Raw genomic sequence first — 25932 nt, forward strand, 5'->3', positions numbered from 1 at the left:
ATATTTAATAAAATAAAAAATTTAGCAACATCTTAGAAATGAGAATTTAGGAGTATTTTAAAAATAGGATTATGAGATGATATTAGGATTTTGAGAATTTGGGAAAATTCAAGGATATCCTAGAAATTTATATTAAAACTAGGTTCCAGATGGATTCATGTTTTCTAAAAAAACAAGATGATTCATGAAATTTTATGCAAACCCCATTCCTATCCCATCTCCAATTTGGAGCTAAGATATTTTCTTGCCCCTGTTTAAGATCACAGAAAACTCACCCAATTGAGACAGGATCTCAATTTTAAGGGAAAAATTATCGAGAGAGAGAGAAAGAGAGAGAGAGAGAGAGAGAGAGAGAGAGAGATTTATGAAATAAGGGCAGAAACATTGTTCATCTCCTTCCTCCTCCTCCTCCTCCTCTCTCTCTCTCTCTCTCTCCTTTCTTCTTCTTCTTCTCCTTCTTATGTTAGAGATATTTAAAACAGTTTTAAATGCCATTAAAGCTTGGAAATTGGGATTGGAAGAGGTTTGCGAGTATGCTAAGTGTAGAAGTGAATTACACGGAACGAAATGCAAAAACTCAAGAATGGGCTTTCGCCATTTTTGCTTGCAGGAAGCCAACAACTACAAGGGTGAACAAATAAGTAGAGATCTATGATCAATATTTATTAATCTTGGGGGAGATATGTTCGGTGGTTTCGGTGGGGGAAGGATACAAATAGTCTTTCTAGCCTTATTTGATATTTTTTAAAAAAATTAGCATATTCTAGAAATTATGTTAAAAAGATTATTTTTATTGATATTAGGGTCCAAGAGTTTCTTTTATCAGATAGAATCCCTTTAATAAACCCCTATTGAATGTTGATGAGTAATTTTAAAATTAGAAAATTTTAGAAACTAATAAATATTAAACAGACACGTATAATATTTATTATATATAGTATTTTGTATTATATAAATTCTATCATACAATTTTTATGTAATATAAAATATTATTTATTTTATAAAATAAATTGGTCCCTTGCGCCCAATGCTCGGACCGGCCCATGTTCGCCTCTTTAAAAATTTTGCTTTTGGAGTCCGGATTTGTTCCTCACAAAGTGCTTCTCATACCAACCTCACAAGACATTCTGGGGCACATGGGTACTTGTGTATTATTTTCATGAAGAGATGTTCCTAATACATGATGGATATGTGCTATGAGGTAAGAGTGAAGTGCTCTGTGTGAGAATCAATTCCGATTCTTGGTTTTCAAAACCGGACCGGACCGTTAGACCAAAAAAATCGGGAACCGGTCACCTAACTGGTTCCATTTTCCCCGAAAATCGCTTTTTCTTCCAAAATCGTTGATTTTGGTCAGCAAACCACTGAACCGATTGGTTAACCGTTCAAACGGTTTTGACCGTTTTCCAATTTTTAAATTTTTTTTTTTGTCAGAATGGGCCGGCTGTTTAGGTCAAATGGTCGGACGGTTCAAACCGATAACTGGACCCTGACCGGTTCGGTCACCGGTTCATTTTTAAAAATCATGATTCAAACAGCTCATTCTCAGTTTCAGATGCCGTTAAATAATACTCCTGGTTTTGAAAATCATTAAAAAAAAGGCCGTTAGAAACAGAAAATCACATTTTCTCCTTATGGGGTCTTGCATTGCGTGATGACCTTTTTCAATATTTTGTGGAAACATCGCCAATTAAAGATGGCGATGTGTGACTGAAATTCACGATGAAGTAGAGGGTGTGCAGAGTAGGGGGCAGGAAATCTAGTTGGTATTTTTTGGAGCTCTAACAAAACTTGAAATTTACAACAAGTGAAAATATGTAAAATATAGGCCATGTCATCTCTTGGCCTTCATTGTGTTGGACGTTTTCCAGGTGGGGAATTAAAAAAAGTCTCTCACCACTAGCCTCACTCCTCTTCTCTTTTTTACATGTCAAAATTAGAAATATAAATTTTAGTATGTTGAAAAGAAAAACATTAAATTTAAGCATTTTAGGTCATGTTTGATTTATTGTTTTGGGCCTCATTCTCTTAGTTTTTACTTATTTTAAGTAAGAATGGGCAGGAATGAATAACATTAGTGTTTGGTTACAAAATTCTTGCCAAAAACCACTTTCTTTTTAGAATGAAAAATCAGCACATAGCACAAAAATTGACTAGCCTATAGCATGAAAAATAATCATGTCCCATCTTGCTCGTTTCATTCTATAAGAAAACTCTACCTATAAAATTGTTGTCATATATGTTTACTTTTGCAAAAGCACTTTTATGAAAGAATTTTTACGAAAGCACTTTTACAAAAATACTTTTATGAAAGCATATTTATAAAAACACTTTTATGAAAGTACTTTTATAAAAGCACTTTTATAAAAGCATTTTTATGAATGTACCTTTATAAAGGCATTTTGTGGAAGTACTTTTATAAAGCATCTATGTCAATTAGTAAATGTTGCCTATTGGAAACCTAGGCTGGCGATTTTGTGAATACCGGCACAATATTTTTTTTAAGAATGAAAATGAGCAACATAGGACACTTGTTAGTCTGAAAAGAATTTAGTAAAAAAGTGTTTGGTTCATAGCAATATTTTCTCATTCTTTCTATTTTTACCCATTCTTTTTCATTTTAGAATGTCATGTTGGGTAAAAACGAAAAAGAATGAGAATTGTACCAAACATGGCCTTAATCTCTTAGCATAAAGTCTCAAGGTACAAACACGTATCTTCAAAAAAAAAAAAAAAAAAACTCCTAGGCCTTGTTTGGTTTGCATGAATAAGGGCCTAGAATTGGAACCACAATGTGCTATTCTGATTCCAACAATTTGATTAGACAAAATTGGAACCCCATTTCCATTCTTGGTGGAACGGAATTCCTCCCTTTGAGGGAATAGCCTTTCCTTGCCCTTCCCTTGGGAATAAAATCTCATTCCCGCTAAGTCCAATTTCCATTTCCATTTTTGTATGAACCAAGCAGAATATGGGAATAAACCATTATGATTCTAATTCCGACTGTAAAACAAACAAACCCTTAATTTTCTATATTAAAATCTATGGTTTCTTAAGAAAATTATTCTCAAATCTCTCACTCTCTCTCTCATATTCAATGTTTGTTACATCCCCTCCCCTCATTAAGGGTACATTTGGTTCACAGTCGGAATCAAAATCCTTTGGAATTAGAATCGGAATGGTCCATTCCCATAGTTTGTTTGGTTCAGACATGAATGAGAATGTAAATGGGAGTCAGCAGAATGAGATTTCATTCCCAAGGGAGGGTAGGAAATAATCATTCTCTCTATTGAGGAAATACCATTGAGATTCCGATTCTACCCAACCAAACAATTGATATCAAAATAGCCTATTCCGATTTAGACTCCAGACCCCCTATTTTCACAAACCAAACGGGGCCTAAATTCCTCTACTTCCTTTTACATATCTATGAACCTCTTTTGACCCTCTCTAATAACACAATGGACCTTGTCTAGAACCAAATTAATGTCATAATCCAAATTTAATAGTTGTCTAGATGGATGAAAAGATTCTTTTATTGCCTTTTGTTGTTGATAATTCCACTTGTTAGTGTTATCTTTGAGCTAAATATAAAAGGATTTACTTTTTAATGACCAATAACCCCAGGGTCAGAATTTGTAGGCTCAAAGTACATTTGGGGTAGGTGTCAATTTAGAATTGATGCTAATTTAAGGGCGGGTATGAGTGCATAGAGTGGTTTTTGGACCTTGTAAATGTTTTGTAGCTTTGCAATGAGAATAAAAAATCTGCGTTAGGCCTCTTCTTACTTTTCCATTTTTTTTCAATTTTTTTGCTTTATTTATTGGTGGGTTACGCTTTACATGGAATGTCTTATTTCTGCAATGTGAACGGATTATATGTCCAATTTTGCAAAACCAAATATTCTGGGACATGGAACAAAGCTGGTTTGGATAAGTGAGAAGTGAACATTTGAATTCGAATGACCCCAAAATATCATTTATTCAACATGGTGCTAACTCAGTTGGTAAGGAGCTCGTTTGAAAGCAATTCAGCTTTGATTGAGCTATGTTCATTGAGTTGCATTGAAAAAACTACTAAAGTTAGCTTAATTCAAAGGTCAACTTATCAGCTAAGTTAAACGACATTTCACCAAACAAAACTTAATTTATAATAGGAGTGCAATTTGGGCGGAATAGGGGTGAGAAATTGTTAAAATTTGAATGAACTCCCCCCCACCCATAAGCCCAGACCCCAGTGCATTGTAAATTCTTGAAATCAGATATCCCACTTGCACTCCTAGTTTCTAGGCTTTTTATATGGGGGGTCCAACTTGCATGAATGTCCTCTCGAACGGGTATAAAGTCTGGTCACTGTTAGGTTGCTCGTCTTTTGCAGAGATTTGAGATCAAATTCCACATTCACCCGCCTGCAGGATTATGTGCTTGCGGGCTATATCCATCACGTAGGCCCAAATAAAAATAGAAGAAAATAAAGGAAAAATATCTTGTACTCAATGGTCAAAGACAGGAGGTGTAGTGCGAACTGGTGCGCAGCAATCTGGTTTGCTTCATGGAAGATATCATGGTCCATTTCCCAACAATTCATCAAAAGGGAAGGACCATTCTTTGTCTGGACATGTTGCAGAGTTGGAGCCCTACTTGCAATTTTGGGCCCTCATATCTTTTCGGACCCGCACCCGCTGCCCATAAATCTTCGTGATGGGACTGTTTCAAAAGTGGGTGGGTCTAGAACCTCTGTATGTAAAACAAGTGACAAGTTACAGGGCTCGGATTAGCTGTATTTCTCATTCTCATACGTGGTCTCCGTCTCGAGACCAATTTTGATTCCACGCCCGATTACTTGAGTAAATCCGAATCCAATTTAGATCCGTATATAGGGTATGGGATTTGACATAATCCGATCCAAATTTGAGCCTTTTACATATTTAAGCTTTTAGGATGTAAATGATTTAATCGGATTTGAATTAAGATATATTTGAATCTTTATATTATAGATCCGATCTAATCATTTAATTTGAATTGGTGATTCAATTTAATTTCTGAAAATTTTAATAAATTATTAAAAAAAACATAACAATTTATATAAAAAAACAAAAAAAACGTATAAACATATTGACCCAATCTTCGGGCTTCTTATGATTATAAGAAGTATCGCTATGCATGTTATTAGTGTAAAGGATTATGAGCGATCAGAGTTGATCATGGGCGTTACATTATCCGATGCTGATGCAGACACACGCTATCATCTTTTCCGTAAGTGCTGCCGTGCTGGCGCAATCCGCAACGAAAACGCTTAATTTAATATGTTCTCCTACACGGTTGCTGCGGACCCACAAAATGGGTGTTGATCATCTGATGGGAGACACGTGTTATGATGTTCCACTCAGAGAATACGGATCGTCTCTTTTTAAGAACCAACGAATGAGAAATTGAGGTCACTCTCCCTCCGCCCTATCAAAATTAACAAAAAAGAGGAAATTCACGAGAACTGCGCCTTTGAATTATGCATGACTCAGAACGAGTCGTTTCGGCAACTCATGGACGAAGATTAGGTTTTCGCGTTCCCAAGTCCCAACCGAAGCGCACCTAATAAAAAAGGTAGAACGGCAAAATCTATTTAGGGTAATTTCGTCAAACTACCCGCAGGCGCTTAATGGAATATTTAAAATTTCAGGTAGAAGCTGTAGTTTCACAGATTCGTCCAGGGGTAATTGAGTAATAGCGCATTAGTAGGAGAAATCCAAGAATGAGTAGGTGCTGCAGAGTCGAGATCCATCCAACCCTTATATACAAGCCCTGAAGCCCATCTGAGAGAGAGAGAGAGGAGAGAGTGCGTATGTGTATATGTGCTTCTGCTGTGTGAAAAAAGAAAAGGGAAACACAGCGAAAATCCAAGAGAAATAAAAGGGAAGAAAGAAGACGAAAACAAAAAATATAACCCTAGTTTTGAAAAAAAGGGAGAAAAAGATGGCAAGTTTGCAGAGTGGTTGAAAGAAGAGATGAGAAACCATGGCGAATAACGGGGTTGCAGAGACGGAAACATGGGGTACTTGGGAGGAGCTATTGCTAGCATGCGCCGTTAGCCGGCACGGGACCAATAGATGGGACTCCGTCGCCATAGAAATACAAAACCGAAGCTCTACCCTTCATCTACTAACCGCTCAGAACTGTAAACAGAAATATCACGACCTTAAACGTCGATTCACGTCTAAAGACGACAAAACCAACGAAAGAGAAGACGATTCCGAAACGAACGATAAGAAAGATGTCATGCCGTGGCTCGAAGAGTTGAGAAAACTTAGAGTCGCTGAGCTTAGACGTGAGGTTGAACGATACGATGTTTCGATCGTGTAAATTTCTTCTCATCATCTTTTGGTGCCATTTTTGTATACGTTTAGATTTTCAAAGATCTGAATTAAAAATATCGGTTGTTTCCTTTTTTCTCATTTTGGTTGTGCGTCGAGGGAAGGGATCTTTAGTTTTCATTATGATCTGATATTTTTCTTTGCCGTTTCATTGTACAGGTCTCTGCAATTGAAAGTGAAAAGATTGAAAGAAGAGCGCGAACGGAGCTTGAGAGAGAAAGAGAATAGTGTAGAGAAACCAGATCTGGAAAAGGACTCGGAGAAATTCAGAGCTAAAGAGGAACAAAAGGAGAGAGATGATGAGCCGGAAAAATCCTCGCCGGAAAACGTCGACGGCAAACCTGTTACCGACGAAGAATCCGACCGTGAAAACCAGTCGTTCAACGAATCCAATTCGACGGATCCGAAGGGTGGCACTCCCGATAACGGCGTTGAAGAGCCGGAGAGGAAACGAGAACCGGTGGAAACCATTACCGGAAGACCGGATCCAGTTTCTGGTGACTTAAAGCCTACCGGTGAGGGGTCTTGCAACGGTAGTTCGGATACAGTGCCGAAAGAATCTGCTGCCCCGCCAGTGGGGAAGTCGTCGGGATCAGTTAAGGCCAGGGAAGCGGGTGACTCGCCCGAGTTATGGGAATCGATGGCCGAGTCAAAAGGTGGCGGGGATGAGGAGACGAAAGCGAACAGTGACGTGCAGAGTTCGGCGAGTTTGTCGAAGAAGAATCTCCGGAAGGCGATTTCAGGCAGTAGTAGTGGGGACGAGCCGGAGACCGAAGAGGTTTCTCCCGCCATCAAACGGATTTCAGTTAAATCTGAACCGTTGATGTTTTTCCTCGAGATTATCCGGTCGCACAAATATGGCTCCGTATTCGAGCGCCGGCTCGACAGCCAGGTATTTGCACAACAAATTACAAAATATTTTTGTTCTTTTATTATTTTGTTTTGTTTGAATTTGTCGAAATACATAAATCTTGATCTTAACGTGGAAAAGGTTCCAATAGGTAGCAATTTCATAGTCGTATCCTCGCATCCATCAAGCAACGTTGCTCTAGTGGGGTCCTCTAGATCTTCGATCAAATGTGTTATAACATTTCCACCTACCGTCACAAATTTGATGATTGATTGATAGACGGTTGGGAACGCTCCATGGAGGTACCCAATAAATTTTCTGTCGTATCTTCGTCGCCCGTCGCTATTCCAGCGTCCCTTTCTCGCCCTCCACTCACAGCGGTAATTGCTCTCTGTATAAGCCGTTGGATCTGCTCTCCCTTTCTCGCCCTCCACTCACAATGGTGATCGTAATCTGTATAAGCCGTTGGATCTTCTCTTGAGATTTTTGCTGGTCAAGGTATTTCTTACAATTCTATCAATTATCACGAGGTTGGTTCATGTGTGCAGTGTACCACGGACTTTCCCTGAGGTTTTCCAAACAATTCCCCCTTTAAGTATGCCGTTGGATGGCCCTCGGAATATACAATCAACGGTGGAAAGTAAAGGAACGCCATGATATCTTTCATAACTTTTGATTTGTTTTGTGATTTTAGGAATATATGCATATATCTGTTCATATTATTGCATGAATGGTTTCCGTTTCACGTTCTCTTTATTCCACGATGAGGTTGGAGTAGTCTCTAACGTGTAAGGTGTATGTTTATCCCATCTCTGTGTCAAACGTGGCGCGTGTGGGTCCTGTTGTTTGGTGTGGTTCCCGCAATCCTGATTGCATTGGATTGTATATATGGTTAATGGACGTCTGATCTCTGATCAATGACATTCTTTTGTACAGTTGTTTAGTCTAGGAGAACAGCTGCTCAACGGTTGGCCGCGGTCTGCTGGTCCCTCGGGGTGTCGGTTTGTCACATGACAGATCTTATCTAGTGGCGGGTCCCGCTCTCTTCAGTTACCTTGCCCGTAGGACCACCGTGAGATCACGGTGGTTACAGTGTACCGTTCTCTATGGTAATATGAAGCCCAGTCACGGCCAGCGTTCTTTACATGCTTAAAAGTTAAAATGATAGATACTCGTTTGTTCACTCATAGATCATACGTGATAGACCTCCCTCTTTAGAGAGACCCTATGATACTGTGGAACAGCAACCGGAGAAGAATCTCTACATCACAATCTAACGCCTCGTATGCGACGTGTCGCATTTCTTCTTGCCAGTTCCAAGAACGCCGTATGGCCGATAAAACGGGCCATTGAGTTTTTGGGTGCGAAACCATTCATAAATTGGTGGGACCCATTTCTCTTTCCAGCAACTTGGAATTTCTCAGACTGTCCTTTGCGTCTATGAAAGTCTCAGTAGTGTCACGGAGCTCTTAAACCACAACAGGACAAAACGTAACGTAGCGGCGTAGCGCCCGTTCTTGATTACTTGTGTTGAATAAAAACGAGAAGGCGAGAAACGGTGAGTCCCATGACATTTTGCTTACGTGTAAAACGTTGCATTAATATGATGCGCCTTTTCTTTCCCCTCGATCGAAGACATTTGCAAGTTTGATTTTATTTGTAGTAGGTAATCCTGAATGGAGACCGCATATGTTACTCACGTATTGGCGCCTCACATGCACATCCTATCATGCATTGAGAATATCTCCCGCATTTATAAGTTATTATTCACGGGAGATGCTTCCAATGCACGGTAAATGTGCACGTGAGGCGCCAAGTGTGAGGAGCTGATCCCGTTCCCCGGAATGCCGCTCGAAAACCACTTTGTGATTACTGATAAACTGCTTTCTAACTTTGCAGGATACGACCAAGTATACGAGTTTAGTGCGGCAACACGTAGACCTGGAACTAGTGCAATCGCGGCTGGACGAAGGGCGGTATAACAGTTGCAGCAGCAAGTTCTTCCGCGATTTGTTGCTTCTCTTCAATAATGCCATCGTCTTCTTCGCCAAGTATTCCCCAGAATCTGCCGCTGCCATTGCATTAAGAGAGCTTGTCACTAAAGAGATGGCGAACAGAAATACTAAAAAACCAGATACATCAGCTGATGATGAACCACCCCAGCTACCACCCGTTCCTCTTCCAACTAAATTGAGTTCAGAACCGACGGATTCGTTGTTTGCAAAACCTAAATCAATTGGTCCCATCATTGCTTGCCGAAAACGCAGCTCCATATCAGCTAAGGCGTCCACGGCAGCTATGGATAGGAAAGGTGATCAAAAGCCGTCAACAATAGGAGCAACCGCAACGGCGGTGATTGATGAAAAGCCCCTTATCGATGCGAAGCAAGCCGATAATGTGGCCGACGAAAAAAAGCGGATGAGAGATAGATTGACAACGTCCGGTACTAGAAGCTTAAGAGTAGGCAATAAGAGCCGGGCAACCACTACTACCAGCAAAAATTTAAATGCGAATTCTAGCCAAAGCCCAGGACGTAGCTCGAGCCCTCCGTCGGGCAAAGGTGGTGTTGCTCCTGAAGACAGTCCGGAACCCAAGGTGGAGAAAAAAAACAATAACACAACCGCTGTTGCCAAGAAGCGTAGTGCGACGAATTTTTTGAACAGGATGAAACGGAACTCTTCGTCTAACGGAGCACTGTTAGAGACGTTGAAGAGTTCTGTAAATGGTTCGAACAATAACAAAGGAGTTGCAGGAGGAGTTGAACAAAAGAAAATTAGCGGAAAGAGTGATGGACGGAAAGATCAGTCTCCCCAACAAGGGTCTGGCGGCAAACATGCTAGAGAACAGAGGAATCCGGCGAAGAGAAGTGTCGGGCGTCCGCCTAAAAAAGCAATGAGACAGACATCTCTACCCCCTCCCGTACCATCAAAGCGGGTGAGAGAAACGGTAGAAACGGAGGCGGTTACATCTAGGCAGGCAACGAAACGAAAGAGGAGGTGATGGCAGGTTCTGTAAATTATGTAGCGCTAAGGTTAATTAATTTTGTAACGATGTTATCTTTTTCGTTAACTTTTACCTCTTTTCTTCTGTTCTTTTCCTCCATTTGATATTACTGGTTTTCTTCATTGTTTTGCCTGTGATCATTTGTGATTACAGTTTATATGTTTTCTTTTGGTAATAATTTGTGATCAAGTTCAGGTGGTTCAAAAAGTAATAATTTAACTGAGTTGGCGGTGGATTGGAATCAAAATTAAGATCACAGCTGCTCCCCGCAAAGGGCGGAATATCCTGCCATCCGATCGTTTAGGATGTGGTGTTTGGATTGAATGAAAAAGGTGGAGAAAGCAAGGAATATAGGGTAAATTTTTAAATTATCTTTATGGTTTAGTTAATTTATTAAATGTATTATTAGTATTTGTTTTTGAAAATTCACAAACGCTATCTATTGTTTCTAACAATTGACCAACTCTACCTTTACCATTAACATCGGTTAATTGCACCTATTCCCTTGTCAAAACCCGTATCTATGTGACACAATGTTACGGTTTAAAATTTTTTAAAATCCAATGCTACCCTTGTTGCCTTTTTCTCGACCCGGCACACCCTTTGTATCTGACCTGTCTTCCTATTCCCTCTATCTTCCTTCCATAGTATTTGTCAATACCAAATCACCGGGGAGTAATTGCACCTATTCACACTATAAAAGAACCAAAAAACAACAAAAATAATAAAGCATTTGTCGATCTTTGCACAGTCAAGAACCATCACCGGGGTTTTTTCTTCGACCATTTTCTTCATCCATCTCAGATTGAAGGGGTGATGGCCTCGTTGACCTTGAAGTGCTCTCCATCGGAGCTCTTTATAGTGAACTTTTCGTCTTCGTCCTTTTTCTTCTTCAACAATGGGGGTGCTCTGTTAAAAAGCAGAGTGTACCAATAGGGGCATTGGTGGTGACAACTGAGCGAACTGAGCAGGGTCGATGGGAGTGGCAATCCCCTTTGAACTTCCATCTTTCTTTTTCTCTCTCTTCTTCCTCTGGGTGACGGCAGTGGCAACTCCCTTTGAACTCCAATCTCTCCTCTCTCTTCTTCCTCTAGGTGACGACGGCAGCAACCCCCTCTGAACTCCGACCTCTCTCTTTCTCTCCCTCTAGGCAACAGTGGCGGCAACCCCTCTGAACTCTGGTCTCTCTTTTTCTCTTTCTTCTTCCTTTGGGCCACAGCGGCAACAACCCCCTCTTAACTCTAATCTGTCTTTCTCTCTCTCTCTTTCCTCTAGACAACGGCGGCGGCATTGCCCTGTAACTCCACACTATGGCGAGATAACCCGACCATTCTCCCCTCTTCTTTCCTCCTCTCTCTATTCTCCTATGTTCCATCTCCCCTTTCCAATTGAAACCGACCATCCAAGTTGTAACGACAACTCTTGATTTCGTTGTTGACCAGTTGGCAAAGGAGGCCACCTATGTTTTATTGTTAGGGGCCCGAGATCGGAAAAAGACTTGAGAGATTCTGCCATGTTTTCATGGTCTTGTTGTAGGGTTATCTTTGAGGCCTGCATTTTTCAAGCTGTAAGGCTCTGGACGCCATTGCAAAATCGAATATTTTGGACCATAAAAGGATAGTTTAGGCATTTTACAGTATTTTGAGAGAGATTAATGGAAATAATAGAGTTAGTCAATTGTTAAAAATAATAGAAATAGTGTTAATCAATTTTCAGACAGTAAAAATATAGTTAGTTTAAGAAATTTACCCAATAACCTATATATAAAGTCTGTACAAATTTCCCTTCCTTTCTTATTTTTTCCTTATCCAAAGTCTATTAGGTAGCTAAACCTTATCTGAAATCAAATGTCCTTCCTCACTTTTGGCTTTGGGCTGTGCGAAGTTAGTAGCCCTCAATCTCCGCACTCGTTCTGGAGACTGGACCCATTGAGTTTACAAAGAACAAAAAAAAAAAAGTAAAAACCGTGCAATTTGTATAAAATGACACTAGAGAAGCTCTGGGTTGGCCAATTAAATTTCACGTTTTGGATATCTGGAGTACGAGTATGGCAGGACAGCGAAGTCAGTGTTCGACGACTCCGGATGTTTTGTATGGGTAACCACTAACCAATGACCAGGAGTTGGCATAAAAGCAGGCAGAGTCCAAACTCCAAACTCGTTTTTTGTGTAATTAGACATGATTTGAGACTTTTTTAAAATCAGCCCCTCACAACGTTTTACAGCATATTCTTGCCGTGTATTGTTCATCGAGAAATATTTTCAATACATGACTAGAATGTGCTTTAAAACGTTGTGGGAGCAATTTTGTACGAGGCTGATTTGCTCTCTGATTTGAGACTAGAATTCTACATATGCAGCTAAGCTACGAGCCTACGAGCTGGGACATTAACGGCCGGTTGGAAGATGCTGTGTGGCATGAACTGGGGGCAATGTGGGAATCTTACCAACGTAGCTGGTGAGTAACGTGGAGACGGATCCGGATATTTACGTGCATATTAGGCAGAAACAGGCGATCAACTAAATAGACCATTTGGGATGAGTTCGGATCACTTATTAAGCCGCATTCATCCAGTTAGCCGCTTTTATATCACTGATTCCTGACTTCCACTAGCTGAATGTGTGCAGCAATATATTGTGATCAGCAGATCTCGACTTGGGTGATAAGGAGACTTGGGCCGACCAAGAAGACCATTACTCCTTTACCATTGCCATGGCTTTTCTTCTATATAAAGGCGCCTGATGCACGGCAGAACACATGAATACGAGACTGGATCTGCTCTTCATAGAGAGCGTTTCACACGCACATCCTATCATGTATTGAGAACATTTCCCATATTTTTAAGTTATTATTTATGAGATATGTTCCCAATGCATGAGGGATATGCATGTGGGGCGCCCAAGTGTGAGGAGCAGATCCCATCTCCATGAATACATGCAGGTTCATACTCTACACCAGGCCTTTCTTCTTTTTTATGTCCTTGTTTGACTTATGCATCAGAGGCTCTACAGTTCCGCACAAGGGAAGAACTTTAGGCTCCTTTTGAAAAGAGTATAAATACAAATATGTAGAGTGTAAAATCTTATATTTTGTATAATTTTTTATATATTTGTATTATATATATTTGCATTTATACTCTTTTCAAACTGAGCCTTAGGATTTCTGAACATCTTTCTATGATTATGGGTCATTGGAACATTAGGTTTTTTAATCATCTCCTTGTTACAGAGATTTTCAAGTGCCTCTACTTGGAAGCCATTGTCAGAAAACCATGATTTTTGAACCGCTGTCATCTGGATGATCGGACCAATCAGCCTGGGAACTGTCTAGGAAACCAGTTTTGTTTTGCTTCAAATCCAATCCTTGGCAAAAAACCTTGAATCCGTCAATGACCTGTTGACTCAAGTGGTTGAATCATCAATCCATTTAACAGGTTTTGACCATTTTATTTTAATTATATTTTTTATTTTTTGTCAGAACGGATCATACATTCGAACCAAACAATCAAACTGTCAGCATAGAAACCGATGACCAGAATGATTCCTGTTCTAGATCGATATTTAAAACAATACAGAAAAAAAAAAAAGAAACTCTGTGGCCTTTGACACCCTCTTTTTCTTTTTCTTTTTCATTTTTTTGTGATTACGGTTCTGGGATCTACAGTATTTTCGGTTATCTCCTCGTTAAATATCCAAACAGCAACAATTTCTACTTATCACTGCAACATAGATTTTTCCGGATGCTACCGCCATCGACCTCGCGTCTGTTAGAAGATGTTGCCACCTCAACAGAGTTGCCTTTGTCGAGGCAAGACATTATCCTTGTTCATGCCAATCCGATGCCATTTCCTCCACCAGAGAAATTCTTGGAGACAATCAAACTCTGTTTTCTGTGATTGGTTCATCCCGGATCAGCATTCGCCCTGCCGGTTAAATTCACAGTGGGTTGATTCTTTTTTACTGCAAATCAATTTCGCCAATTTAGCAACCTTACACCAGAAACTTTGAAATATTGTCGCGGCGTTATACTGGATTACTGAGAATTGCTGCGGCTGCTAAAGATAATGCTGTTATCGGGTTTAAAATGCTTCGGCTGCCCCTCATTTCGAATTTGCTTTCACATAATACACCTCACACTCAACCCCGCAGGCCACAGCACATTGTTGCAATTCATTGGGAATATCTCTTCTGATATGTTTTAAATAAGGGTATAATTCCGGTTGGCCAGAGTTAACAGTTTACGATGTTTTGTAATCAGCTAAAGTTGCAACCCTAGCTTTAAAGGGTAAATTGCTGAAACCTCCACTGAAGTGTCTGAAGTTACATTGAAAAAACATTAAAATATCCCCTCAACTTTGGTAATTACAATGACTTCTGCCGAAGCTTACTATACAGTTAGAAGTAGACTCTTAATCCTCTAACAGGCGCTAAAATATCCAAAATACTCATACAGTTAGACCTCTGTATTATGGGTCAGTGACAAAGACCTCCCTATACATTTTTTTTGTAGGAAAGACACCCTGAACTTTGATCATTAGACAAAGACCCCCTAACTGTTAAATCAAATAACGAAATCCATTAAATTACCACAATACGCATTTTAAGTTTTCTTATTTTTTATTTTATTTTATTGCCATTTTCTCTTAAACCTAATCTAAACTACATTCATGCATTAAATTACCAAAATCAACCACAACAACGATTGATTTCCAGCATGAAGGAAATTGGCCCCTTCTTTTTTTTTTCGTGTTTTTTCTCATTTCTTTTCTCCCCAGTTCCTCGCTTCTCTTGCTTGAAAATGTTTCCTCAATGTAAGTTTCCTGAGACGATTCATGTCGCTGCCCAAGATGCGGTTGAGGGCAACAAAGGAAATTCATTGACATCCGAGCCTGATGAGTCCAACCTGTGAGTAGGAGAAGAGAACACGTCAAAGGCCCTGGGTGTTAGCCCAAGGGCGGATACTCCAATGGTCAAGTTAGTTAGGTGCTAAAGAAGAGTTGGACCATGTTTGAGATGAGGGCTCAAAGCTTACTCCTTAAAAGCTCGGAAAAAATCTGTTGAGATTCCGAATGCAAGAGAGCAAGAGTGAATAACATGGCTTTACCTTGAAATGGACACCCCATTTTATAACTGACCTTGCCATGGAGTAATTGGAGGCAATTAGAGATGGGCGGTCAAGATTCCATTTTACCAATGCCACGTGGCACAATCCGGGGCCTACCATGTACACCTACAACAATTCAGTTGTAGAAACTGAGAATTGGTTAAGGTGTAGTAGTTAACAACAAGTCAGATAAAATGAAATGAGTTTGCGATTAAGAGAGGCATTTATAATTTTCATTGAATTGGAGATTAGGAGTGTTGGTAATATGGATGGTGAGCCACCGAAACCCATAAAGTATCAGGGTGCTCGTACATGGCTGGGACATTCAGGCATCCACCGAAACCCATCCCTTTTCAAACTAAAATTGTTCTTTTTTTTCTTCCTTTTAAATTTGTTAATAGAAGAAACTTGTATCATACTGTTCAATCCGAGGTGGTGGATGAATTGAGAAGGGCAACCAGATAGTCTTTACTAGCAAGGTTGGGCCGAAATTTAAGGACGAGAATGCGCTTCAAGACCTATGATCAAGGATGAAGTCAGAGGTCCGAGGAGTTATCCCCGAGTAAGTACTCCGATGCTCAAGTCATTAGGATGTAGTAGATGGTCGGGCCGAGCTATAAGGATGTTGGTCCGAGTTAAGTAGCAATATGGGTGTCAAAAGTTGGGAGATGTCTTACCTTGAGCATGGAGCACCTTTTTATAGTCGGAGGGTCCGTATCCTGGTCGGAGTAGGGTTCTAGGGAAATCAGGATAGAGTTCCCCGTCGAGATTACAAGGGGGTAAAGTGTCTTCCCATCCCCATTCGCTAGGCAAGCTTGTCCGTGAGGCACGTAGCTAACGTGGTCGGTGGGATTATGGTAATGCCGAAACTTGGCTGGACTACGCCAATGTGGTCGAGTTGTGACAGGTGGCCGTGGGCCTCTGGGCCAACTCAGCCATGTCCCCGACATTACTCCCCTAGTTCCGAAGTCAAGGGATGAGGTCTTCTAGGTTCGTTGCCCGGCTGAGGAACTCCCAGGCATGCTTATTGTCCGCACCGTGTTGGTCGTTGCCAAGGAATCCTTCGATTGTCGATTGCAAAACTTAAACAAGAAACGAAATTTTGGTTCCCGAACCACTCCCCCAATTCTGTTGTCGAGGAGTGGGAGTGCTCGACCAGACTACTACACGGCCCGGTAGCCTTAAGCGGCCTAGCCGAGGATTTGAGTGGCATAGCTGAGGATCCATGTTAAACGCTGGACCGGTACTGTGGGTCTCTGTGTCGAAGGTTGGAGCAGTATTGTAGTCGAACCAGCTTAATTAATGGGCGTAACCGCTGCCTGCCATGCGTGCCACTTCGGTTTCTAAGGCTTCCCGTTGTACGTATTGGTTGCGTCAAATGGTCTTTCGAGGCGTTGTTAGAGGTGCTTCATCTGCACCATCGATCTCTCATCAGTCTGTGCCCCTAATGGTTATAAAAGGGAAGACCGAGGGGCCCTATCCACAGTATTGCTTGCAAGAAGGTGTTTGGACTTCATTGTTCGGATGGTTTTTTGGCAGATAGCTCGACAAATAGTTTGGCAGATAGTTTGATGGCTTTCGCTCCTCAACTCTCTAAATTTCCTGGTATGTCCTTTTCATCTCGTCAGTCCTCTTTCTTTTCTAGGTCCTCTAGTAGTTCTGGTTCCAGCTCTTCTCACGACTCGAACTGAGCCCGAGTTGAGAGATTTTGTAGCTGCCAAAGTTGAGGAGGCTGAGGTTGGTCCCTCCGGGATGGAGGCGGAGCTTCCTCTATGGGTAGGTCACCTGTCGGCACCATGCCCTGCGTCTTGGCACCCGGGGATATGGCTCGGATCCGAGCTACATACACCATTCCCGCGGAATACCAAATGAGGTGTTTGTTGCCCAAGGAGATGGACACTGATGCTTAGCTCAATGAGTTATGCGTTTATGAACATAGCTGGGAGGCTGGGCTGAGGTTCCTGTTGAGTGAGGGGTTCGGTGAGGTGCTAAACTGGTACAAGGTGTTGACGATGCAGCTGATGCTGAACTCCTTTAGGTTCCTGCTCGGCTTTATGTACTATTGTGCCGTCCATGTGATATCGAACTAACCATGGGATGGTGAGCTTTATGCTCCAGCTAAAACACCACTAGTAGGGGTACTATTACTTCTCCACTCAGCGGAATATTCGATCGTTGGTTGGGTCCTCTGTGAAGCACAGGAAAGAGTCGTTCTTCTTCGTGCGCATTCTCGAGGTTCCCCCTTTTCTTTTCGAGGATGACTCTGTCGCAGCCCCAATGATCGGTACTAACTTGGGAGGAGAGGTCGGCCCTCAGCATGGTCCATGATATCGACGTTATCACGTACACATGCTCGGAGATGCTGATGCTCACCGGGCTAATGGAGAGGGTAGGCGGTCTATTTCCTTTACTATTTCTTTGCCGAATTAAATTTATCTTGTTTGCTTTCTATTTACCTTGGGTATCCTGTGTTGCAGGAATAAGTATGGCCAGTGAGGAAGAGATTGTTAACTGGATGAAGGCACTTCAACAAAGGTAGGAGCGAGCCAATGTGTAACCGGAAGTTCATCCCAAGATAGAAGAATGGCCATGATCCGCAGATAGGGCGGCTCATCGGCAAAGGAGAGTCCAGTAGCGAGAGGCCGAGGAGGATGATTTCATCGTGGTTGACCCTGAAGGGATTCATCGTACCGTAGGTGCATTGGTAGCTGAGACAGGCAGCAGCCCGGCCATGCACGTGCTGAGGTGGTCGGTTTGTGTGAATGACAATCTGGAGACATCTGGGGTTCCCGAGTAGTTACTGCGGGGAATCATGACAGTGTCAAAAGCTCGGGAATCGGTCAGGGTCGGCAGTAGAGCCTTGGAGTGTGCAGTACTACGGTCTGTTGCTCAGGTAAGTCCCCTCCTATTATTCCTTGTGTTTCACTCTCTTTTTCGATATACTTATCATGTTCGTCTGCAGAATGCTTGTGGGTCGGTCGCCCTGGTTGATCGTCTTTGAGACCTCCGGACATCGTACGAGTGGAAACACTACGAGTACCTATGACAGAATGCTCAGTTAGCCGAGCTTTATCCTACCGGGAGCGACCGGCCACGCAGGAGAGGGAGGTGACCGAGCTAAAGGCGCAACTAGACGAGCAGGCCAGCCTAGTCCGGGGGCTGAAAGAGAGATCGCGGAGCTTAAGGCGGAGCGAGACAGGTTGAGGTGGGAGACCGCTGAGGAGGCCGCAATGAGTATAAGGCATTAGAGGAGATGTCGTTGCTAATGGACGAGTACATCAAGGCTTCCTTTCTGGCTGGGTTCAATCTCTTCCGACGAAGAGATTCTTTGCTTTCGATCCAAATTCTTTGCAAGGATCCGCCAAGGGAGCTGATGCTGAGGTCGAAGTCGTCGATGGTGCTATTGACTCTGCCACCAAGGATTGAGCGGCTGCCTTCAATATTATTTTTTTTGGGCTCGGTATGCTAAGCCTTAAACAATGTAATGAACGATTGAGTTGAATATTAGTGTTTCTTTGTCTGACCATATGTCGCTATACTTGTGCCTTTCTTTTTTAGTCGAACCATGTCTGGTCGAGCTGTTGTGTGTGTTGGGTTGGGCTATGTTTCTGCATCTCATGCAATTTTCTTCTGTTGGCTGGGGTGTGGCCGGTCGGGCTACTGCATGGGTTAGGGCCGATTGTGCCTTGCGTGGTCTCTTTGTACTTTATGGTCATTAGCTAAGGCATAGCCGGCTGGGCTATGCCTCGGTATCCCCAGTCTTGTGCCGACCGAGGTGTAGTTGGCCAAGGCATAGCCGGTCAGTCTATACTTTGGTGTCCTCATTCTTGTGCCGATTGGGGTGTATTAGGCCGAGGCATAGCCAGTCTTGTGCCGACTGAGGTGTGGTTGTCTGAGATCTTTCGGTTCTCGAGCTCTCAGCCATGGGATGCTTAGTTTCTGGATTTAAGAGCCTTTGGGGCCCTTCTAGTGCTAGCCGTTTCTCAACTTGTTCAGTCGTTAAGGTAGTGGTTGTGCGGAGTTCCTCGATCCACTCAGGCCTTGGTAGGCAGGGGCGTTCTTCCTCCACATTTGGGCTCAGCCGTTGTCAGTTGAGCCGGGTAGTTTGGTCACCGATATGCTGCCGAGCTGTGCATGATGGGCTTAGTCGTTTGGGGATCGGTGAAGTCAACTCGATTGGCAGTGCGACTTTCTTTTTTAGCCGAAGCATGTGCGTGTGTGGTGTGTTAGGTGGGTGTGTGCGCGCCTTGGGGTCAGAAAAGTAGCTTAAAACAGAGGAGACTTTTATTGCTTGTAGGTCTACTGGTAGTACATCCTGAGTTTTTCCAAGTTCCAAATCCTTGGTATCAATCGGCCTTCGAGGTCTTCAAGTCTATAAGTACTCATTCCAAGGACTCTGGGGATTCTGTACAACCCTTCCTAGTTCGGTATGAGCTTCCCTTCTCCTGGTGTGGGGACTATGACTCTACACAGGACGAAGTCGCCTGTCTTGAATTTGCATCTTTTCACCTTAGAATCATAATGTCATGCCATCTTCTGTTGTTGTGAAACTATCTTCAAATGTGCTCAGTCCCGAGTTTCTTCTACTAGGTCCAACTTCGCGCGTAGATTTTTGTCATTCTGCCCCTCGTTGAAGAGTTTGGTCCAAATGGTTAGGGAACCTATCTCCACGGGGATCATGGCTTTGGCCCCATAGGTCAGACTAAAAGGGATCTCCCCGGTGGCAGTCCGCGAGGTCGTCCTGTAAGCCCAAAGAATGCTCGACAGCTCCTCATCCCACTTTCCCTTGGCTTGATCTAGGCGTGTTTTTAGGCCGTGTAGTAGGATGCGGTTGGTTACCTCGGTCTGTCCGTTGCTCTGGGGTTGGTGAATTGTGGTAGTTCGGTGATCGATCCTCAGGTCGGCACAGAGGGCCTCAAATTTCTTGTTGGTGAATTGTGTTTCGTTGTCTGTAATGAGTGCACGCGGGATACCGAAGCGACAGACAATTCCCTGCCAGAGGAAATTTTGGGCATTGTGGGCAGTGAAGCATGCCATGTCTTCGGCTTCTACTCACTTCGTGAAGTAGTCCACTTTGTAGCTAATTGGGTGGTGATGCGTGCCAGGGCCTCGAACTTCTTGTCGGTGAACTGTGTTCCGTTGTCGGTGACTGTGTTCCGTTGTGGGCGCTGATGCGTGCCAAGGCTTCGACACTAACCCAATTCGTGAAGTAGTCCACTGCTACGAGAAGGAAATTCTTCTGTGTAACCGCGGTGGGAAGGGGGCCGAGGATGTCCCTTCCCCATTGTGTGAACTACCATGGGCTGGTGATCGGCTCCAGAGGGGCTGTAGGATGGTGATGGAGATTAGAGTGACGCTATCAACTATCGCACTTTCGAACTAACTGGGCGGCATCCTGCTTCATCGTCGGTCAAAAGTAAAACTGCCGAAGTGCCTTATGGGCTAGTGTGCGCACGCTGGGGTGATCTCCGCAAATGCCCTCATGTATCTTCCTATGAACGTAGTATGCTTTGGCTGGGGGGAAACACTTCAGGTATGGAAGCATGTGGGAACGGTGGTAGAGTTGACCCTTTACGAAAGATGGGCCATGCTGCATTAGAAGGATGAGAATGGTTGTTGGTGAGATGCTCGACTAGGCTAGTGTGTCTAACCGGACGGCTTTAAGATCGGTTTGCGGCGAGCTAGCCAGCTTCGAAAGGGCATCGGCTTGAGCGTTCTCGACTCGAGGAATTTGCTAGATATCGAAATGCTCGAGCTCCTAGATGAGCTCCTGCACCTTTTGTAGGTAACTCTCCATAGAGGGAGTCCAAGCCTCAAACTAGCCGTGGATTTGGTTGACCACAAGCTGTGAGTCATTGAAGTTCTTGGTTCATCGGGCCCCGAGGTCCAAAGTAAGGTGGAGTCCAGCAATCGGGACCTCATATTTGGCCTCATTGTTGGAGGCTTTGAACTCAAACCTGAGGGCGCGCTCCAGTTCTATGTCGTCCAGGCCGAGGAGGATAACATCAGCACCGCTGCCTTGATGCTTTGACGAGCCATCTACATGGAGAGTCCATACTAGGGGCAGTAAGGCCGGCTCCTCGATTGTGAATGTACACTCTACGATGAAATCTACCAAGGCTTGGGCTTTGATCACTGGCTGGGGTGCGTACTCTATGTAGTATTCACTTAGCTCCACACTTCACTTGACTAGGCACTTGATACTTCTAGTCTTTGTAGCACTTGCTTAAGGGGCTGGTTGGTGAGTACTCAAACGCTATGGGCTTGGAAGTAGGGTCTAAGCTTTCTGGTCGTGGTGACGAGGACCAAAGCCAAGTTTTCAAGATTGGAGTACCGAGTCTCTATGCCGTTGAGGACCTTACTGGTCTAGTAGATCGGCCTCTATACCCGGTCCTCTTCTTTGACCATTATTGAGCTGACTACCTCATCTCCAGCCGAGAGGTAGAACAATAGTTTGTCCCCCTGGGCTCGGCTTAGTCAGGAAGGGCAGCAAGCTCAAGTACTGTTTTAGTTCCTAGAAAGACTACTCACACTCTTCTTTCCAATGGAAGTCCTTTGGTCGCTTGAGGGCTTTGAGAAAAGGGAGGCATCGGTCTGTGGATTTGGACATAAACCTACCAAGGACAACTATCATCCGGTGATCCGTTGCACCTCTTTTTGGGTCCGAGGGGATGGCATGTCAAGGATGGCCTTTATCTTCTTCGGATTTGCTTCAATTCCTCTCTATGTTACCATGAACACCAAAAACTAGCCGGAGCCCACCCAGAAGCCGCACCTGGTTGGGTTTAACCTCATCTTGTAATTCCTCTCTATTGTCCAGGGCCGCAATATGTATGGCCTCCCTCTTGGGTCGTGCGGGGTGATCCTTAACCGAGCTTGACTCGATGACAGAGACCACAAAGGGCGGTGTCCTTTTGCCGAGCCTTTCTTTGGCAGGGATGCATGCTGACTGGCCTGTCTGGTTATGGTGGTCCCATCCACGAGAGCGGGCAGTAGAGGCGGGCCTTTGGGTCATGTCTTGCCTCATACACTCAGACCACTCTCCCCTTACATTTGACCGATGAGCTTTGGGGTTCTTGATCCGAGGATTGTCCTTTGTGCGTGTCGGGGCGTGAGGGGGGACGACCTAGTTGGGTGGCGCAGCGGACCCTAGTGTTTGCATGAACTCGAAGATCTTATTGAGCTTTTCTTGCATGGCTTGAAATTGCACTGAATCTAATGCGGCCGAAGGTTGCGGGGATTCTTGATGTGAGGAGTCGGTTCTCCCGAGATGGGGAACGACCTAAAGATCATTCATAATGGTTCTTAGGCATCTTAATCGACTTTGAAGCTGCGTAGGAGGAATTTTTTGGGAGAACTTTTTGTAAGTTCCCACAGACAGTGCTAGTTTGATGCTGCTCAATCCGAGGTAGTGTACGAACTGAGGAGGGCAACCAGATAGTTCTTGCTGGCAGGGCAGAGCTGAGCTTTAAGGACGAGGCCGCGCTTCAAAACTTGTGATTAAGGAAAAATCAGAAGTCTTAGGAGTTATCCCCGGGTAAGTACTCTGACGCTCAAGTGAGTAGGAGGTGGTGGATGGTCGGGCCGAGCTATAAGGGTGTTGGTCCGGGTTAAGTGGCAGTATGGGTGTCAGAAGTTGGGAGATGCCTTACCTTGAGCATGGAGTACATTTTTATAGCCAAAGGGTCCGTATCTTGGACGGAGTAGAGTTCTAAGAAAATCGGGATAAAGTTCCCTGCTGAGGTTACAGGAGGGTAGAGTCCTACTCGACGGATTTATCTTCCCATCTCTATCCGCTAGGTGAGATTATCCGTGTAACGCATAACTGACGTGGTTGGCGGGATTACGATAATGCCATAGCTCGGCCGGACTATGTCGACGTGGCCGAGCTGTGATAGGCCAACTCACCATGTCCCCAACATTGTGTGATGCGCGAACTGATGTTAAAAAGATGCCCATATTCATGATGCAATACATTGAAGACCTTCTTGATTTAATTTCCTTACGATTTGATAGAGACAGTTAAATCATAATAAGTGGCATTTAGTAAAGCAACCCTCCTTCATTGTTGATTGTGTAGAATTGCAAAATGCAGTTGTAGTGTGCAATCCCTCTGTCTTTGAAAAGGAAAAGAGAGAGTGGAGCGAGCAAGTATGGGCTGAGCACACTAGCAAAGTAGCAGGGATGAGCACTTTCATCTTCATCTTGTATTCCTAAATTCTCTTCATCTGCATTCTATTCTTACACGCCCCTTTCACCTTCTCCATCCTCTATAGATTTTTCCTCATTTCCGCTTTGTGTACGGAGAACATTAGATTGAACATAGATACGTTCCTTGCAGTTGCATTTGTCATATGCTTCAATACCAAGGCATCTGAAGCAGTTTCCAACCCTTTAACTCACCAACTAACAACATTCTCTCTCTCTCGGAGAGGGATGTTCTCTGCTGAAACGTTGCTACCAAGGAAAACCCCCCTCTCCTTTGCTTTGAAGCTTGAACACATCCGAAAGAAGAAAACAGGAGATAACTCGGTAAGGCCATGTTTTAAAAGGGTATGAAGGGTAAAATGGTTTGAAAATGAAAAATTTTAAAAAAAGGTAGTTTGAGTATTTAAAAATATTATAACTAAATGCTAATTTTTTCCGATGATAAATGAACGCTAATGGAGGGGGTTTTTATCTAACTGTCAAAATTTAGAGGGGTCTTTGTCACAAAAAAAAAAAGTAGAAAGGGGGGTCTATGTCACTGAACCCGTAATATGGGGGGGGCATATAATTTATCCCAAAAAAAAAACAGAGAATTTGAAGTTGCATTTTTTAGGGTGTTTGGTTCAGTGGGTGTTTATTCAATAAATGCTGCCACATAGGTGCCATTTCAACAGTTCCCATCTCATGCTCTTCCATATGCATCGAAATAATAAAAGGTGACTTCAGTTTCTATGCATACCTAACATTTGACAAAATTATTTTTTAAACTTTCATCAAATGGTTAAGCATTTATTACTGTTAGGTTGATGGTGGTGCCTAGTGGCACCTAATTGTCATAAACAGTTGTAATTATTATCTTTTTCGATTTTATAAATAAATAAAGTATAAACATTGAATGAAAAAACATTAACAGAATTAAATATATTCTGTATCTTTGATTGATTGATTTAAAGGATAAATGTGAAAATAAATCCATTTAAAAAAAAGAGATAAAAAGAGTTTAGACTAACGAATTATATGAGAAAAATTTTGAAAAATAAACATTGATGAAATGTAAGTGTTTTGATATTTAAGGGGACGTTTCAACAATTTACCCTCTTTTAAAAGCTATTTTACACTGCATAAATAACACAATCGGTTGTTGATCGTCCATTAACTCTACATATTGCTGATGTGGATTTTTGGAATACATGTGGAATCGTTAGAACGAAAATTTGGCAATCCATTATGTTGCCGTGTTCTACTTTCGAATGTATAATGTCAGAAATCAGAATGGCTTTATAGAAAGTTGCAGGTTGCAATACCCCAGGATTCTCAAAAAGAAAAAAAGAAAAAAAAAAGTCAAAAATGTGATTTCCTTGCATTGCTTTTCTATAGTAACAGTAAACACTTTCTTTTTAAGCTGTTTCTTAACATGCCAATGTGGCAAATTGATGCAAGAGCAACATTGTATAAAACGCAGCCACGCCAAACATTAACTAGTGAAATTTTAGATGCCCACTAACGTACAAATAGAAATACGTACAGTACATCAATCCATTTCCATGCCAAAACTTACCCGGATTTACATTATTGATAACTTTGAGTTGTTCAACCTCCTTATGCGGATAAATTTGTCAAAACATTACTCGATAAAATAATGAAACATAAGCTAATTCTTATATTTTCACCAATGTTTTAAAATTGACCCGGAACTCGAATTGATGAGGGCGGATTTGGCCCTCCAATGATATTGTGACACATGGCACCTCAGAACAATTAGGTGGTGTCCCACCTGGCGGCCTAACCCCTGGCGCGAGCTGGCAGCCTGACAATGGCATGACCTGGCGGCCTATCACAGGCACCGACCTAGCGGCATGGCCCAGGCGCAACCTGGCAGCCTGGCACAAGCAGCGACCTGGCGACTTGCAATATGTGCTCGTTGACGAATTCAGCATGCATATCCAAACACTCCCACGATCCTTGAAAGTTGGCCAATGTATCCAACGATCCGGAGAGTGGTCAACGTGCATGGTGGTTACCTCAGGGAATCTCGAACCACTTAGACTTCTCAGAAATCTCGGATATGGTGCGTGAAGCACACGCCAAACAATGCCTATATAAGGGCACCAACCACAATGACATGGGGGGAAGTAAGCATATTCTAGCTCTCATATTTTGTGATTTTTAGCTCGCAGTCTATTATAAGAGTACTGACTTAGGCATCATAGCGACTTCGCCAGGTTAGCCACCCTGGGTCATCTAACATTGGTTCCTCACAGGTCTCTAAAGAGCTACGAAGCTCAACAATTAATCCAGCTCGACACTCTGGTAAGCTCGGCACCTAATAGGTAGCTCAACACTCTAGTCAGCTCGTCACCTAACCTACCTAGCGCAGTCCAGTCAACTCGTCACCCAACCT

General features: G+C 42.9%; 1 protein-coding gene and 2 long non-coding RNA genes across 3 annotated transcripts; all 3 read left to right on the top strand.

Annotated features, from left to right (window-relative positions):
• Positions 1 to 5707: 5707 nt before the first annotated feature.
• LOC148844670 (DNA-binding bromodomain-containing protein) lies at positions 5708 to 10427 on the top strand. The gene is made up of 3 exons (XM_088954820.1): positions 5708 to 6352; positions 6527 to 7259; positions 9117 to 10427. The coding sequence occupies exons 1-3, from the start codon at positions 6012 to 6014 to the stop codon at positions 10215 to 10217; spliced, it is 2175 nt and encodes a 724-aa protein (XP_088810946.1). The 5' UTR covers positions 5708 to 6011; the 3' UTR covers positions 10218 to 10427.
• A 2610-nt stretch (positions 10428 to 13037) lies between these two features.
• Positions 13038 to 13489, top strand: LOC148844671 (uncharacterized). The gene is made up of 2 exons (XR_016102206.1): positions 13038 to 13160; positions 13449 to 13489. It is a non-coding gene; the product is annotated as an uncharacterized LOC148844671 (long non-coding RNA).
• A 2224-nt stretch (positions 13490 to 15713) lies between these two features.
• Positions 15714 to 18833, top strand: LOC148844672 (uncharacterized). The gene is made up of 3 exons (XR_016102512.1): positions 15714 to 17712; positions 17801 to 18216; positions 18286 to 18833. It is a non-coding gene; the product is annotated as an uncharacterized LOC148844672 (long non-coding RNA).
• The last annotated feature ends 7099 nt before the right edge of the window (positions 18834 to 25932 follow it).

This window comes from Nelumbo lutea, chromosome 7 (genome assembly GCF_056320005.1).
Source record: "Nelumbo lutea isolate HS-2025 chromosome 7, American lotus-T2T, whole genome shotgun sequence".
Classification (NCBI taxonomy): domain Eukaryota; kingdom Viridiplantae; phylum Streptophyta; class Magnoliopsida; order Proteales; family Nelumbonaceae; genus Nelumbo; species Nelumbo lutea.